General features: G+C 42.5%; 1 protein-coding gene across 6 annotated transcripts in view; it reads left to right on the forward strand.

The window, feature by feature from the left end:
* Positions 1 to 12,704, forward strand: part of Tnik (TRAF2 and NCK interacting kinase) — a 448,219-nt gene that overhangs the window by 330,314 nt on the left and 105,201 nt on the right. For all 6 annotated transcript variants that reach the window (XM_008830100.3, XM_017797395.1, XM_008830101.2 and 3 more), the window contains exons 10-11: positions 7,133 to 7,308; positions 11,732 to 11,798. In XM_008830100.3, the coding sequence (XP_008828322.1) occupies positions 7,133 to 7,308; positions 11,732 to 11,798 (243 nt within the window). The remainder of the gene's footprint in view (positions 1 to 7,132; positions 7,309 to 11,731; positions 11,799 to 12,704) is intronic.

Consider the following 12,704-nt stretch of genomic DNA (forward strand, 5'->3'; position numbering starts at 1 on the left):
TGAAGAAGATGCCCCTCAGACATGGCCACAGGCCAGTCCAATAGAGGCAATTCCCCGATTGAGGCTCCCTCAACCCAGGTGTGTCAAGTTGACACTAAAGTTATCCAGCACACTGGTCATCCACAGGCATGTGCTAGTTGACTGGCTGTATGAGTCTCTTCTCTCGTTGCTGTGACAAAACACCCGAGGAAAGCAGCCTGAGGAAAGGGAGGTCTTCTTTCAGCTATCAGTTTAAGAGGGGATGTGAGCATCATGGCAGAGGGAAATACAGCTGGTGGAATATAAGGAAGTTGTCCAGCCCTGTCCACAGTCGGATGAGCACTGGTCTCTGGCTGCCTTCCTCCTTCACTTTTTATGCCCAGTCTATGCATGGAGCTGGCCACATTCAGGGCAGATCTTCCCTCAAGTTGAGCCTATCTGGAAAATTCCTAACAGACAGACCCAGAGTTGTATTTCTTAGGAGAGTCTAAATCCAGTCCAGTTAACAGTGACGATTCCCCATTACAAGTTCATCTCTTGTCAACTTGATACCCAAACACATCACTTTTAACCATAACATTCCACCCCTGGGTCTCAAAGGCCCACGACTATCTCTTAATGCAAAATGATTTTAGTTCATCTATACAAGTCCATAAAATCTCAGAAATTCAGAATATTAATTGTTCAAAAACCCAAAGTCTCTTTGGAGACTCAAGGCAATCTTTTAACTCTGAGCACATCAGAATTAAATGATAGGCAGTGAGTTCAAGGGCAGCCTGGTCAACATAGAGAGTTCCAGGCTAGCTGGTAGCTGATGCTACAGGGAGACCCTGTCTCAAAAAGCCAGAACACCCCCTCCACCCCAGCACACACACACAAACAAGCCACATACTTCCAATACACAATGGCAGCAAGGAAAGACAGAACCAAGGCAGGATCTACACCTAGCACAGAAGACAAAATCCTGCAGCTCTTTATCAAGCATCTGGAGCTCCTAGTGGTGTCGTCTGGGCCGCAGCAGCCTTGGATAGCCTTGCTTCTCCAGCTCTGCCATCTACAGCACACATAGCCTGAGTTCTCCATTGTAACAAAGGCTCACTTTCATAGCTCCATACACTGGCCTCTCAGGGCCTCCTTGAAGGGAATCTGGCTAAATCTTGGTCCCAGTCTCCACAACTGTATATGTCTTAGATTTGCATTTCTGTAAATCCACCACCATGTGGACAATGCTGGCAGGTTCTGCCACCAGCTGAAGCTCTAGTCTGGCCCCTTTCTACCACAGCTGTACTGGCTTATATGAGCCTCGGTGGATGAACCTGGGAAACCCCTTCCCTAACACTTCCCTTCCTAGTTCAGAGCAGGGAACCCCTTTCCCTCCTTCAGTAGCCATCTCAGGTCAAATGACCTTTCCTGGGCCTTTCTGTCGTGCCAGCACAGACCCTAAGGCTGTCCTGTACTGGTGCTCATCATAGGCACAGTTACAGTTGCTTTCTCCACCACTTTGTCTGAAACTGCATGTTTCTTTATCTTCTTGCTTAGAATTCTTCTAAGCCTCAGTAAACACAACAAGCAGCAGTCATACCACAGCCTGAACCTTAAGCTCTTTGAAATCTCCTATACCAGACAACTTAGTCCATTTCTTTTGAATTCAGTCTCACTCAATTTTTCAGGAAAAGGGCATAATGCAGACAGATTCATCACCAGAATACAACACAAGTAGCCTCTAACCCAGTTCCCTAACAAGCCCCGACTCCCCTCTGAAACCTCAGGAGCCAGGCTTCCATTGTCTTGTGTTTCTCTGCACTCTGGTCTTCCAAAGCCCCACCACAATGGCCCATTGAGCTCTGTTTGGAGCATCCTAGAACCTTTCTAAACTGACGCTCCACAAACTTTTCCACATTCTTCCCACAAGTCATTTCCAAAGACCCACAGGCAATATGGTTTGGGTTAAGGGACAAATACCCTCCTCCCAGCACCAATTTTCTCCATCATTTACTTTTCTAACTGCTGTGGCAAAAAATATTTGACAACAGCATCTTAAGGAAGGAAGTATTTGTGCTCATGGTTCAAGGGGATGCAATTCATCTTGGTGGGAAATGAGGCATTTGGGCACATGGCATCCACAATCAAAAGCAGAGAGAGATGAACAGTAGGGCTCAGGTGGCTTCGTCCTTTTGCCATTTGTTTCGTCCATGACCTCTCTGGAAATACCCTCACAGGCACACCTAGATATGTGTCTCCAAGGAGATTCCAAATCCAATCAAATTGACAATCACGATTAACCATATACTGGTTAATCTTGCAAGTTAAGGCCGCACACTAGTCATAAAATATTTTTGTTCAATTAAGAATCTAGGGGCTGGAGAGAAGGCTTAGTGGTTAAGAACACTGTCTGCTCTTGCAGAGGACCCAGGTTCAGTTCCCAGCATCTAATATGTCGGCTAGCAGTTGTCCGCAAGTCTAGTTCCAGGGGAACCAATGTCCTCTTCTGTTCTCCATAGGCACTGCACAACACAGCTTACATACATGCAGAGAAAACACTCATGTGCATAAAATAAAAATAACCGCTGAGACCTGAGTTCAATCCCAAGGACCCACATGATGGAAGGAAAGAACTGACCCTTGCAAGTTGTCCTCTAACCTCCTACACACACACACACACACACACACACACACACACACGCACAGTAAATATAATTTTTTTCTACTCCAGGAACAAAGTGTTTGAAATTGTCCAGGGTTTAATAAGCTGCAGTGTTTGAGAAAAAAATGAAACATTTTTCTTTAATGATTTCAAAGAACAGTGATGGTTTCCCCAACCAAAAGAAATAAACCTCTAGAGCATTATTTTATCCCCAGCTGTTGTTTGCCTACATGAAGAGTCAGGTCAACTGAGTTTTGTTTGTGGTGTGTACTATCAGTACATCACCAAGGTGTCATTGTGGAACAGAAGAGGCCATGATCTCTTCATTGTAAGAGTCATCTTGAGCTAACATTACTGAGTGTCAAACAGATAGTCTCTTAGTGGGAACACTGTTTTTCTTTGGGCCTTTAATTTTCTGATAAAGAAGGCATTATAGCTCTGTTGCTGCCTCCAGAAGGAGGGAAGGAAAGGAAGCTATCAGGATGATGGGTAGGATTCTGACTCCATCAGTGGGACAAAGACAGGCCTTTGTGCTGAAGGAGTTGTGAGGCCAGGGTGTCACTGAAATGCACAGACAAGGAAATAGGCTTAGAAAAGTGAGGTAGTTTATGCAAAGCCATGAAGCTTAAGACAGAGGAAAGTAGTTCTGAGAAATAGTGTTAGGGCCATGGCAATTTTTCCAAAGTCAAAATAGCATTTAGGGAATGTAAACATGACCCAAAACATCCAGCCCCCCTGATTATAATGGCTAATGACCATCTTTGGGGCATTTTGAATTCCCCTAACTTAATGTATGTGGGTCTGTGGAACCTCAGACTGTCAACATGAGTCACTGACATTGACATCTCATTCCAAGTCTTGACAACTTAGTATTACTAACTTTAGGGGAGGTCACTGACAGTTTACCCATAAGAGATAAAACAAAATTACCAACAGCAGAGAATCAAGGGATGCAGTTATATTAATTTACTTTGAGCCCATTAAAATACCCAGCAAACAGGTAACATACAGTATCTGTGAAGTCTTTTCTCTTGTAATTAAATGTGCAATTAAACATATTGATTCGTTGGTTACACTAATTTAAATAAGAAGTAAATCATTCTTTGAAGACGTAGGGGTTTTGTTTTGTTTTGTTTTGTTATGGAGACAGGGTCTCCTTATGTATTTCAGGCTGTCCTCAGATTCACTATGTAGCCCAAGCTCACCTCAGGCTCAGGACAGTCTCTCTGCCTCAGGCTTCCAAGTTTCTGGGATTACAGGCATGCACCAACATGCCTAGCTTGAGGCTGTGTTTTAGATATTTTGTTTATTATTTTATTTTATGTGTATGTGTGTATTGCCTGCATGTAAGTAGGTGTTCTCATGTCATGCAATGCCTGTGGAGGTCAGAAGAGGGCATTGGATTCCCTGTGGAGTTCAGATGGTTATTACTACCATGTCGGTGCTGGGAATCAAACCCAGGTCCTCTGCAAGAACAGCCAATGCTCTTAACCGCTGAGGCATCTCTCCAGCTCTGAGGCTGCGTTTTAAGTGAGCATCACTTTCTTTTCAAATGCTTCCTCTGAAGAAGAAATGGGCACACACCAGCTTTGTTCTTCTATACACTTAATCCTGTTCTTCGGACCTAAAGGAATTCTCTCGTGACTTCCCCACCTTCCAGGAGAGCTCTGAAAAAGGGACTCACATAGCTCCATTAAAGTAATGGAGCGCTGGAGTCTTAGACACTGTTTTGCCCTGAAGATCTGGAGAGTTCTCTGGCTTTTTTTGTTTTTATATTTCAGTGCTGGAGAAAGGAATGTATAGTCTATTGAGTCTGGATCTCATTTTCCAAATTGAATGTGATTTATTTATCACCATCTAATTAATAGTGGAACAGTTTATAAAAAAGAAAAATCAAGGCCTTTTTTCTAGCTTCCAGCATGCAGAAGTGCTGTTTGAGTTCCTTGTGAGTATTCAGTGGTTTTCTGTCTTAAGTCGCTTTTGTCTTCATCATTTTGATACTGATTTTCCTACCATACAGAATCCTGTGTGGAGTTTGATTTTTTTATTTGGATTAGCTTTATAATTTCCAGTTTATTTCTTAGGGGAGTCTTTTTCCATTATTTTTCTCTTTCAAAGTCTCTGCTCAGACACTACTATGTTTATATCCATATAAATTTATTGCACTGATCTGGGAAAGAAAATCATACCATCTCTTCAGATACTCCTTTCTCTGGTGGGGAGGGGTGCCTATTGTGGTGCATGTATATGTTCATGTGGGTATGTGCAGGTACACATATACACATGTTTGTGGCTGCTGAAAGCATTGCGTGTTTTCCTTTATCACGCTCCATCTTATTTTTTGAGACAGGGTCTCTCATTGAACCTGGAACTCACTGATTGGCCAGAGTAGCTGTCCAGCTAGCTCTAGGGATCTGCCTGTGTCTGCTTCCTGGCTTTGGGATTACAGGTGCACACCCCCACACCAGCTTTTGACATGGGTTTTGGGGACCCAAACTCGGGTTCTTACCCACTGAACCATCTCCCCAGCCCACAGGTCTTTTTCTGTTCCTCTCAAGCACAGATTTTAATATAGCCACATCCCAGCCCTTGTCAGGCACTTGCATCGGTATGCTCATCCATCCATCAAATGTGTAGAGCAGGTAGTGTGTTCTTGATATGAGGATGACTTGCTCATTTCCTCACACCACTGAGGACTCCCAGTGTGGAAGACACAGAGCTATGCACTGAAGGACACCACAGTCGTGTGCACAGTTATTTCCTGTTATCACTATTTCTATTCATATTATAACCAACCCTGATTCATCCTGGAAGGACACTAAGGGTGGTACATTGCTTCTATTTCTATGTCAGTTATTTTTAAAGTTTATACATGGCTTAGAAATCTATAGAGAGAAAATTTATTATTTGAAACTCCTGGAATATGGAGAGACACTGCTATGACCTATGACTGCAGAAACAGGAGACTAGTCTATGTGCGTTCTCTCTTGGCTTTTTATGGTATATACATAATATATATTTAGTATTTACATATTTGCTGTGCCAGTGTATGTGGGTGTGCATACAGGGAAGCATGTACCGTGGCACATGTTGAAGTCAGAGATCAGCTCTCCTGTCCTTCGTGCCACACTGTGTACTCTGAGCTAGCTGGCCCCCAAGCTTCCAGGAAACTTTCTTAAGTCACCGCCTACCATCTCACTGTAGTAATGTTAGGCTAACAGGCATGAGACTTTTGACGTGAGGATCCAGTCACCAGATTTGTGTGGTTGGTGCCTTTTCCTGCCAAGCCATCTCCCCACCCCCTTCTCATGCATTCGGTGTTGAATAAAATGCTGGCCATCATGTTCTGTGTGTAAGGACACCTATCAAACCTAAAATATGTGTTTCGGAAAAATATTCCTGTTGGGAAATTTGAGGTCTTACTTTGGAGGCTTTACAGTGCAGTCACAAGAGGGCGACAGAGAGCGCAAAGTGGATTTCCTCCCCCTGTAGGCAAGATGCTGGGGTGCCAACGTCGGGGGTGCCAACGGAAATTCTGACCTGTTTGTGGACAGCCTTGAAAAGGCACGCTGTAAGACTGTGAGCTTAATTACCTGTGGCTCTGGCTCTTCATCAAGAACATGCATGCCCTATTCATAAATCATGGCTAAAGTCCACAGTAATTTCTACCACACTGTGGCCTTGCTGCCCTAATTGCTGTCTGTCTCCAGGTTGCCCTGCCCCCAGGCCTCCTTGGCATAGGGTTTATCTTAGAGGAAATAGGGCCTTTCTAGAAGGAGACAAATGTGGTATATGAACTTAGTTCTTTATAGTTAAATTTCCAAGGACTCAGATTGGTGACAAAAAAAAAAAAAAAAAAAAAAAAGCCTGTACATTCCTGTTCTCATGAACTGGAAAACAAAGTTCAAAAGCAATAGCTAATCACTGTTTAAAAATTTAGCCTCATCCTGTTCTATCTTATGAAAGTCTTACTCATTCCTACGAAGTGCACGCCCTTCCCCTCCACAGTGGTTTTGCTTTTCTCTGGCTTATTTTTCCTGTCCCTTTAGGCAGCTCACCTCATTGTTCCCTGGTACATAGTATTCTCCCCTCTAGCTTCAGGTTTTCCCCAATTTCCTACCCACCCGAGTCATTGCTTTCCTACAGTCATTTTTTCTCTCCTGACACTGTCCATCTCCGAATTCCTATTTTCTTCCTTGATTCCTTTCAGTCGTCTATGTAGTTACATATATATATATATATATATATACTGTGTGAAAATGCTTCCATGTGTATAATTACCATATGTACCCTTATTTGTATGCTGATGGTGATGATGCCTTTGACCTTTGCTGTATCTAATATTATTGAGTGAGAGACTGATTTTGTGATTGGTTGATCTCTCTACTGACCATATGGATCTTTTTTCTCTCTCTCTCTTTTTTCTTTTTAATGCCACATTTCGAAAGATACATCTGTCTTCCTTTTAGGCTGTCATTGTATCTGTACGTTCATCTCTTTTGTTGGCAGGTCAAAAAAGTTCCAGTCATTTATTGAGAGCTGCTTGGTGAAGAATCACAGCCAGCGACCAGCCACAGAACAATTGATGAAGCACCCGTTCATTCGAGACCAACCTAATGAGAGACAGGTCCGCATTCAGCTGAAGGACCATATCGATAGAACAAAGAAGAAGCGAGGAGAAAAAGGTTAGGTGCATATTTGTATTTCAGTATGGGAAACAAACGATGGCGAATCGTGAGCTCTTGATGTATTTAAAGCTAACTGGACATTTCACATGGGCCTGCATTACTCTTTAGTGTGAGGGGCTGCCTGTGAGGTCACAGCCCCAGGCATCACTGGAGTGAAATCACTGTTGAAGTAGAATCCCATGATAAAATAGGTCTCTGAGATGTAGTACATCTTCCAGTTACTGAACAAAGCCATGCCGAGTGATGCTGAGAGGCACTTTAAAATGACAAGTGGTTTTCTTAATTCAAATGAATATTCATGTTTCAAAGACTGAAATCTATCTACACATGACAGGCAACCTGAAGGAGTCATCTGTTGACGTTTTTCTATACTGACAGTCTTCCACATTTAAGTTTTTGTACTCTGAGACTGGTTTCTAATTCAATTATTTAGAAGTTAGACAACATATTTTTATAGTTTCGGTGATAGAAAAGATCATTAGGTTACCAGACTAGTAACATGGAACATCAGATTTTGAACTGAAGGTCATGGATGTGTCATTGGAAAGGACATGAGCCCAGATTTCAGACATTAGAGCTGTGCCCAAGTTGTTGAAATGGAGGCTTCCAGTCCCTCTGACTCGTTCCCTGAGTTAGGTGAAAGCTTGCATGCTCTGGGGCAGGGCTATGGCCAACTGACCATAAGGTAGTGGGTAGGTAAGGTTGGAGTATGAAAGACAGAAATGGCAAGCAGTAAGGACTTACTGGGTGGAGAGCAGGACAATTTAGAGACAGAAAGATGGCTACTGAGAGTGTGGTCAATGGAGAACAAGGCAGAGGACCAGAGAGTGGAGTAGAGGGCATCCACCTTTCCCTGCTTCCATCTTCTCTGCCCTGTCCCCCTTTTCCTCCGTGTAAAGGGCCGGTGGAGGGTGGCAAGCAGCACAAGATGGAAGTCACTAACTCTTTAACTGCATTTCCCTTCTTTGCCTCTACAATTAAAGCCTGTAACACTGCAAGGCGTGTGAGCTGAGGCTTAGTGGTGAGGCCGTCAGGAGACTGGGTTGGATAGGTAAAGTCAAAGAGGAGGAAAGGCAGAGAGGGGGGTCTTCAGTGAACGTTCCTTGTTCAGCAAGAGTCTAGTTAGCTGAGACTCAGGAATGGGAGATCATGAGGCTTCCATCTCTAGTTGTCAAGGGGTAGAGAGGGGTAAGACATTCCATCAGGCCCATGGGAGATCAGCCAAGCAGAAGCTGCTAAGCCTGAGGAAAAAGCTTTGGTCATTGTTAAAAAGGTCTAAGACTGCTTTTTGCCCATCATGATCCTCACCATTCCCTCCATCAAATCAAATGCAAAAGGAATATTTGAGAACAATATGTCAAACATCCAACCATTAAATGCCAACTTCTCTTAAAAGGATGTTTTATTATACTATGGATATACCGACTAGGTTAAATTTTCAGATTGCTTCTGGATTCAGGTTCTGGGTTCATATTCTAATCATGCCTCTTGTTGGTTATGTGAACTTGACCCCAGATTTCACATACCTAAAATAGGGCTGGGAGAGCATAAAGATAATACTATCTATTGGTGAGCATCATTGCAAAGATTAAAAAATAAATGTGTGTGAAATGCTTAATATAATATCTGGTGTATAGGTGAACTCGGATAGCTACTCTTAGTAGTTCTTTATTGACTCAACATTTTTTTTGTACTGTCTGGTATTATTTTTTTTACTCATGTACTCATGACCCATGAATAAGATTGAGAAAATTGGGCGCTGGAGGGATGGCCCCATGGTTAAAACTACTGGCTGCTTTTGCAGAAAACCCAGGTTCAGCTCCCAGCACCCACATGGTAGCTAAAAACCATCCTTAACTCCAGTTCCAGGTGACCCAGTGCCCTCTTCTGGCCTCTATGGGTATTGGAAGCATGGGTGCACTTACATATAGTGCAGACAAAACATTCATACACATATAAATAAATAAATAAATAAATAAATAAATAAACGTTTTTAAAGGTTGGAGAAATTTCTGTTTCAGGTCATTTTCAAATTAGGGGGCCACCAACCCTGGAGTGTAACACAGAAATTTCCATGTGGACAGGAAGGCTATTTCTGATGTGCTCCTTCTCTGCAGTATGGAATAGTGGGACCTTGGGAATAAGCGTATGCAGTAACTGTATCAGAGTGAAAGGAACCAGGATTGTTGTTGTGCTCAAAGCCACCAGAAACATACTTCTAGACTTATTTTTGTCTGTTCCCAAGGAAGAGTATTTGATCAGATGAGATCTCTTTCCATTTGTTTGGTTTGAATGGATGACTTAGTTTGCTCGTTCTCATTTTTTTTATTTTTTTTTTCATTTATGTATATGTGTGTGTGCACCTGCATGAGTTTATGTGCACCTTATGTGTGCAGGTACCCGCAGAGGCCAGAAGTTGGCATCAGATCCCCTAGAAATGAAGTTATAGACGGTTGTGAGCCACCCAATGTGGGTGCTGGGAACCAAACCTGAGTCTTCTGCCAGAGCAGCAAGTGCTCTTGGCTGCTAGACTGTCTCTCTAGCCCTTCTCACATTATTTGACATTTCTCCATGACCAACCTCTGGTATAATCAAGAAATTTTTTTGTATGACTTTATGATTTTCCTAATGTAATATTTTCCCTAATATATGTTGACATGTATTGATTTACTCCTATAGCATAAAAGCCATCAAACTCAATTCTGCTGAGATGTTCAAATTAAGGAGACAGACAAATGAAAGTTTTACCTTAGACAGTAGAAGAAATTAAAATAATTATGTGCTTCTTTATTTTGCTATGATGCCTTTAATTAGATAAAATTTCCATTTGAACTGTTTATCCATTTTGAGAACATTTGGTATATTGAAGTTTCAGGGTTAATTCTTAAGACATTTTATTGCAAGTTCTTTATATTTTGGTGAAATCATACTTTAAAAATAGGTGCCCTGAAAAGTTCATACCTACACGATGAGGCTAAGTTGGAATTTTCATGAAATACACTTGAATTCATCACACTTTTCTTCAGTATCTCTTTAATATCTAAGTAGTGTGAAAAGCAAGGCTTGTAGCCCAATCTGCTTTCATCATGCAAGTGCTGCTTCCTGGGGGTAACATGACAAAATTGCAATTTCACGCCCTCTTGAAGGGGTCTTCCAGGTAGAAATTATTAACCCACAACCATAAAGAGCTAGCAATCATCTGACATCTTTTGCTTCAAAGTTCCTCTAAAGACTCCTCATCACTCACAGGAAAGTCCTCAGCACAGCATATCTAAGAACTGGGGAGTCGCCGTATCCCTGGTGGATCTCCCACCATCTGCTTTTCCCACGTGCAGACACCTGGCTCCGCAGGATGGATTATTTCCTGAGCCCATCATGCCCAGCAGCACTGCTAGCCTTACTTGTACCCATACTGTTAGCACTGCCATTTTCCTATCTCTCCCAGAAGCCAGCTGCCACCCGCAGATGGGCCAGTGGCCGTCCAAGACCTGCTTTCTTTCTCCTCAGTACTGCACCATCATCGTCCAACATTGGAACCTGCTCCCTTCTCTCCTTTCTCTCGAGTTTTCTGTAGTTCTGCTCAGCATATACTAGGGTGGGAAAAAAGCTGTGGTTTTCATATTGGGAAAGTTCGGGACTGAATTCTAAATATACATTCTAGATTGTCCTTTCCTTAATGTGAAGGCATCACTCTTTTGTCCTCTGAATACTTCACCCATGCTAAAGGACTGTTAATGAGGGAACAGCTCTAAAACAATCTTACGCTAGTTGCTTGCATGCGAGACACTGAATAACTTCAGGTCCCTTTCTTCACAACCATGGAAGCCCTGATCATATACCTATATATTTGACTTGCTTATTATATTTTGATCACCTCTAAACCAAAGACTCAATATTATTATTACATATCAACTTGTTTCACATTTTCCTGAATTAAATGAGGATCCCCAGTGGATCAATCAAAGCACATTTTAACTATTTTTTTAACTTTTTTTTTTCCAGAGTGCAGCTTAAACCTAGGGCTACCTACATGCTAAGCAAGTATTCTACCACTGAGCTATTCCCAGAACCATGAGCTTTTAGTGTAGGAGTGTGTTATAAATCAGTGGCATATTCCTTTGTCCTTATTAAATAGTACACACTGCACATGTGTTTATGTGATAGACTTTGATGTGCCACCTCACACCAGCACCACCACAGATTGGTGAGCAATGCATTATTATCCTGAGGTTAGGACAGCTCCTGTGTCACTAGACAGTAAGAATTTTTCAGCTCCATTGTTACTTTATGGATCGCTGTTATGTCTGTGGTCCATTGACCACAGTGCTTCACATCTCATGACTATATGTGAAAGGGAGGGGTGCTCTCCTCTGAGCAGTGACACATCTTGTGCACTAACATCCTATGACTCTCTCTCCAGATGAGACTGAATATGAGTACAGCGGAAGTGAGGAGGAAGAGGAGGAGAATGACTCTGGGGAGCCCAGGTATGAGGATGGAAGCCGGAGTTCCAGACTTCCACATTCTGAATGCGGCTTGTGTAAAATGCATTTTCCTTTTGATTTATAGGTCCACATTTAAGAATTCACTAGAATGGTCTTCTTTAATTTATTGCCCACAAACATCCTCATTAATTTGGGGAAATTTCCCTAGACAGACTCTTATGAAAATATGCTGGAAATCAGCATATGCTTTATCTTGTCCCCCCAAGATTTATGGCCTGTATTCAGGACCTTGTTCCGTGTTCCTGTAGAGCGGGAAGGAAGCAATTATCTGGCTCATGCAGAACTGCAAGGACTTATAATTGCAACTTTGGGGAGCACTGTGTGACATTTTCAGACTGGAGTTACTCAGCTCATTATATCATCCCTTTGAAAAGCCCTTTCAGATGGCCACTGACCCTGTCAGGTGCCTTGATATTTCACTGCAGCCCAATCCCAGGCAAAGTGATTCTAGAAAATCAAATCATCCTCTAGAGATGAAGCCTAAATAGAAACTTTCGTGCCATCCTTGTGCTACAGGTTGGAACCCCAGAATCAAGTGCTCCTTAGTGGTTGCCAGATGCCCATTTTGAGGTTTATTGTCTTTGATTCCAGTTTTCTTCTAGCCCGTGTTCATAGATAATGAAAGCTGGTGCATAGTATATGTGATGCTGGGATTTCTCTTTTATGAAAAAAAAAATTCATGGCAGCATCTCTGTGCATCCCATGGACCACGTATGTTAATTTATTAGAGAAGGGTCCCTGTGTATTATGGGTCCCCAGCCTCTAGCCATCCAAGGTGAGAACTCGTATGCTGCAGAGGAAAGACAGTTGATGTATTGACTTCCTGACTGAGGAGGGCTTATGCTGTGGGAATAAGCTGAATGCAACATTCTCTTTTTATTTAGTGTG

The sequence above is a fragment of the Nannospalax galili genome, unplaced genomic scaffold (genome assembly GCF_000622305.1).
Source record: "Nannospalax galili isolate Female #2095 unplaced genomic scaffold, S.galili_v1.0 scaffold33, whole genome shotgun sequence".
Lineage (NCBI taxonomy): Eukaryota > Metazoa > Chordata > Mammalia > Rodentia > Spalacidae > Nannospalax > Nannospalax galili.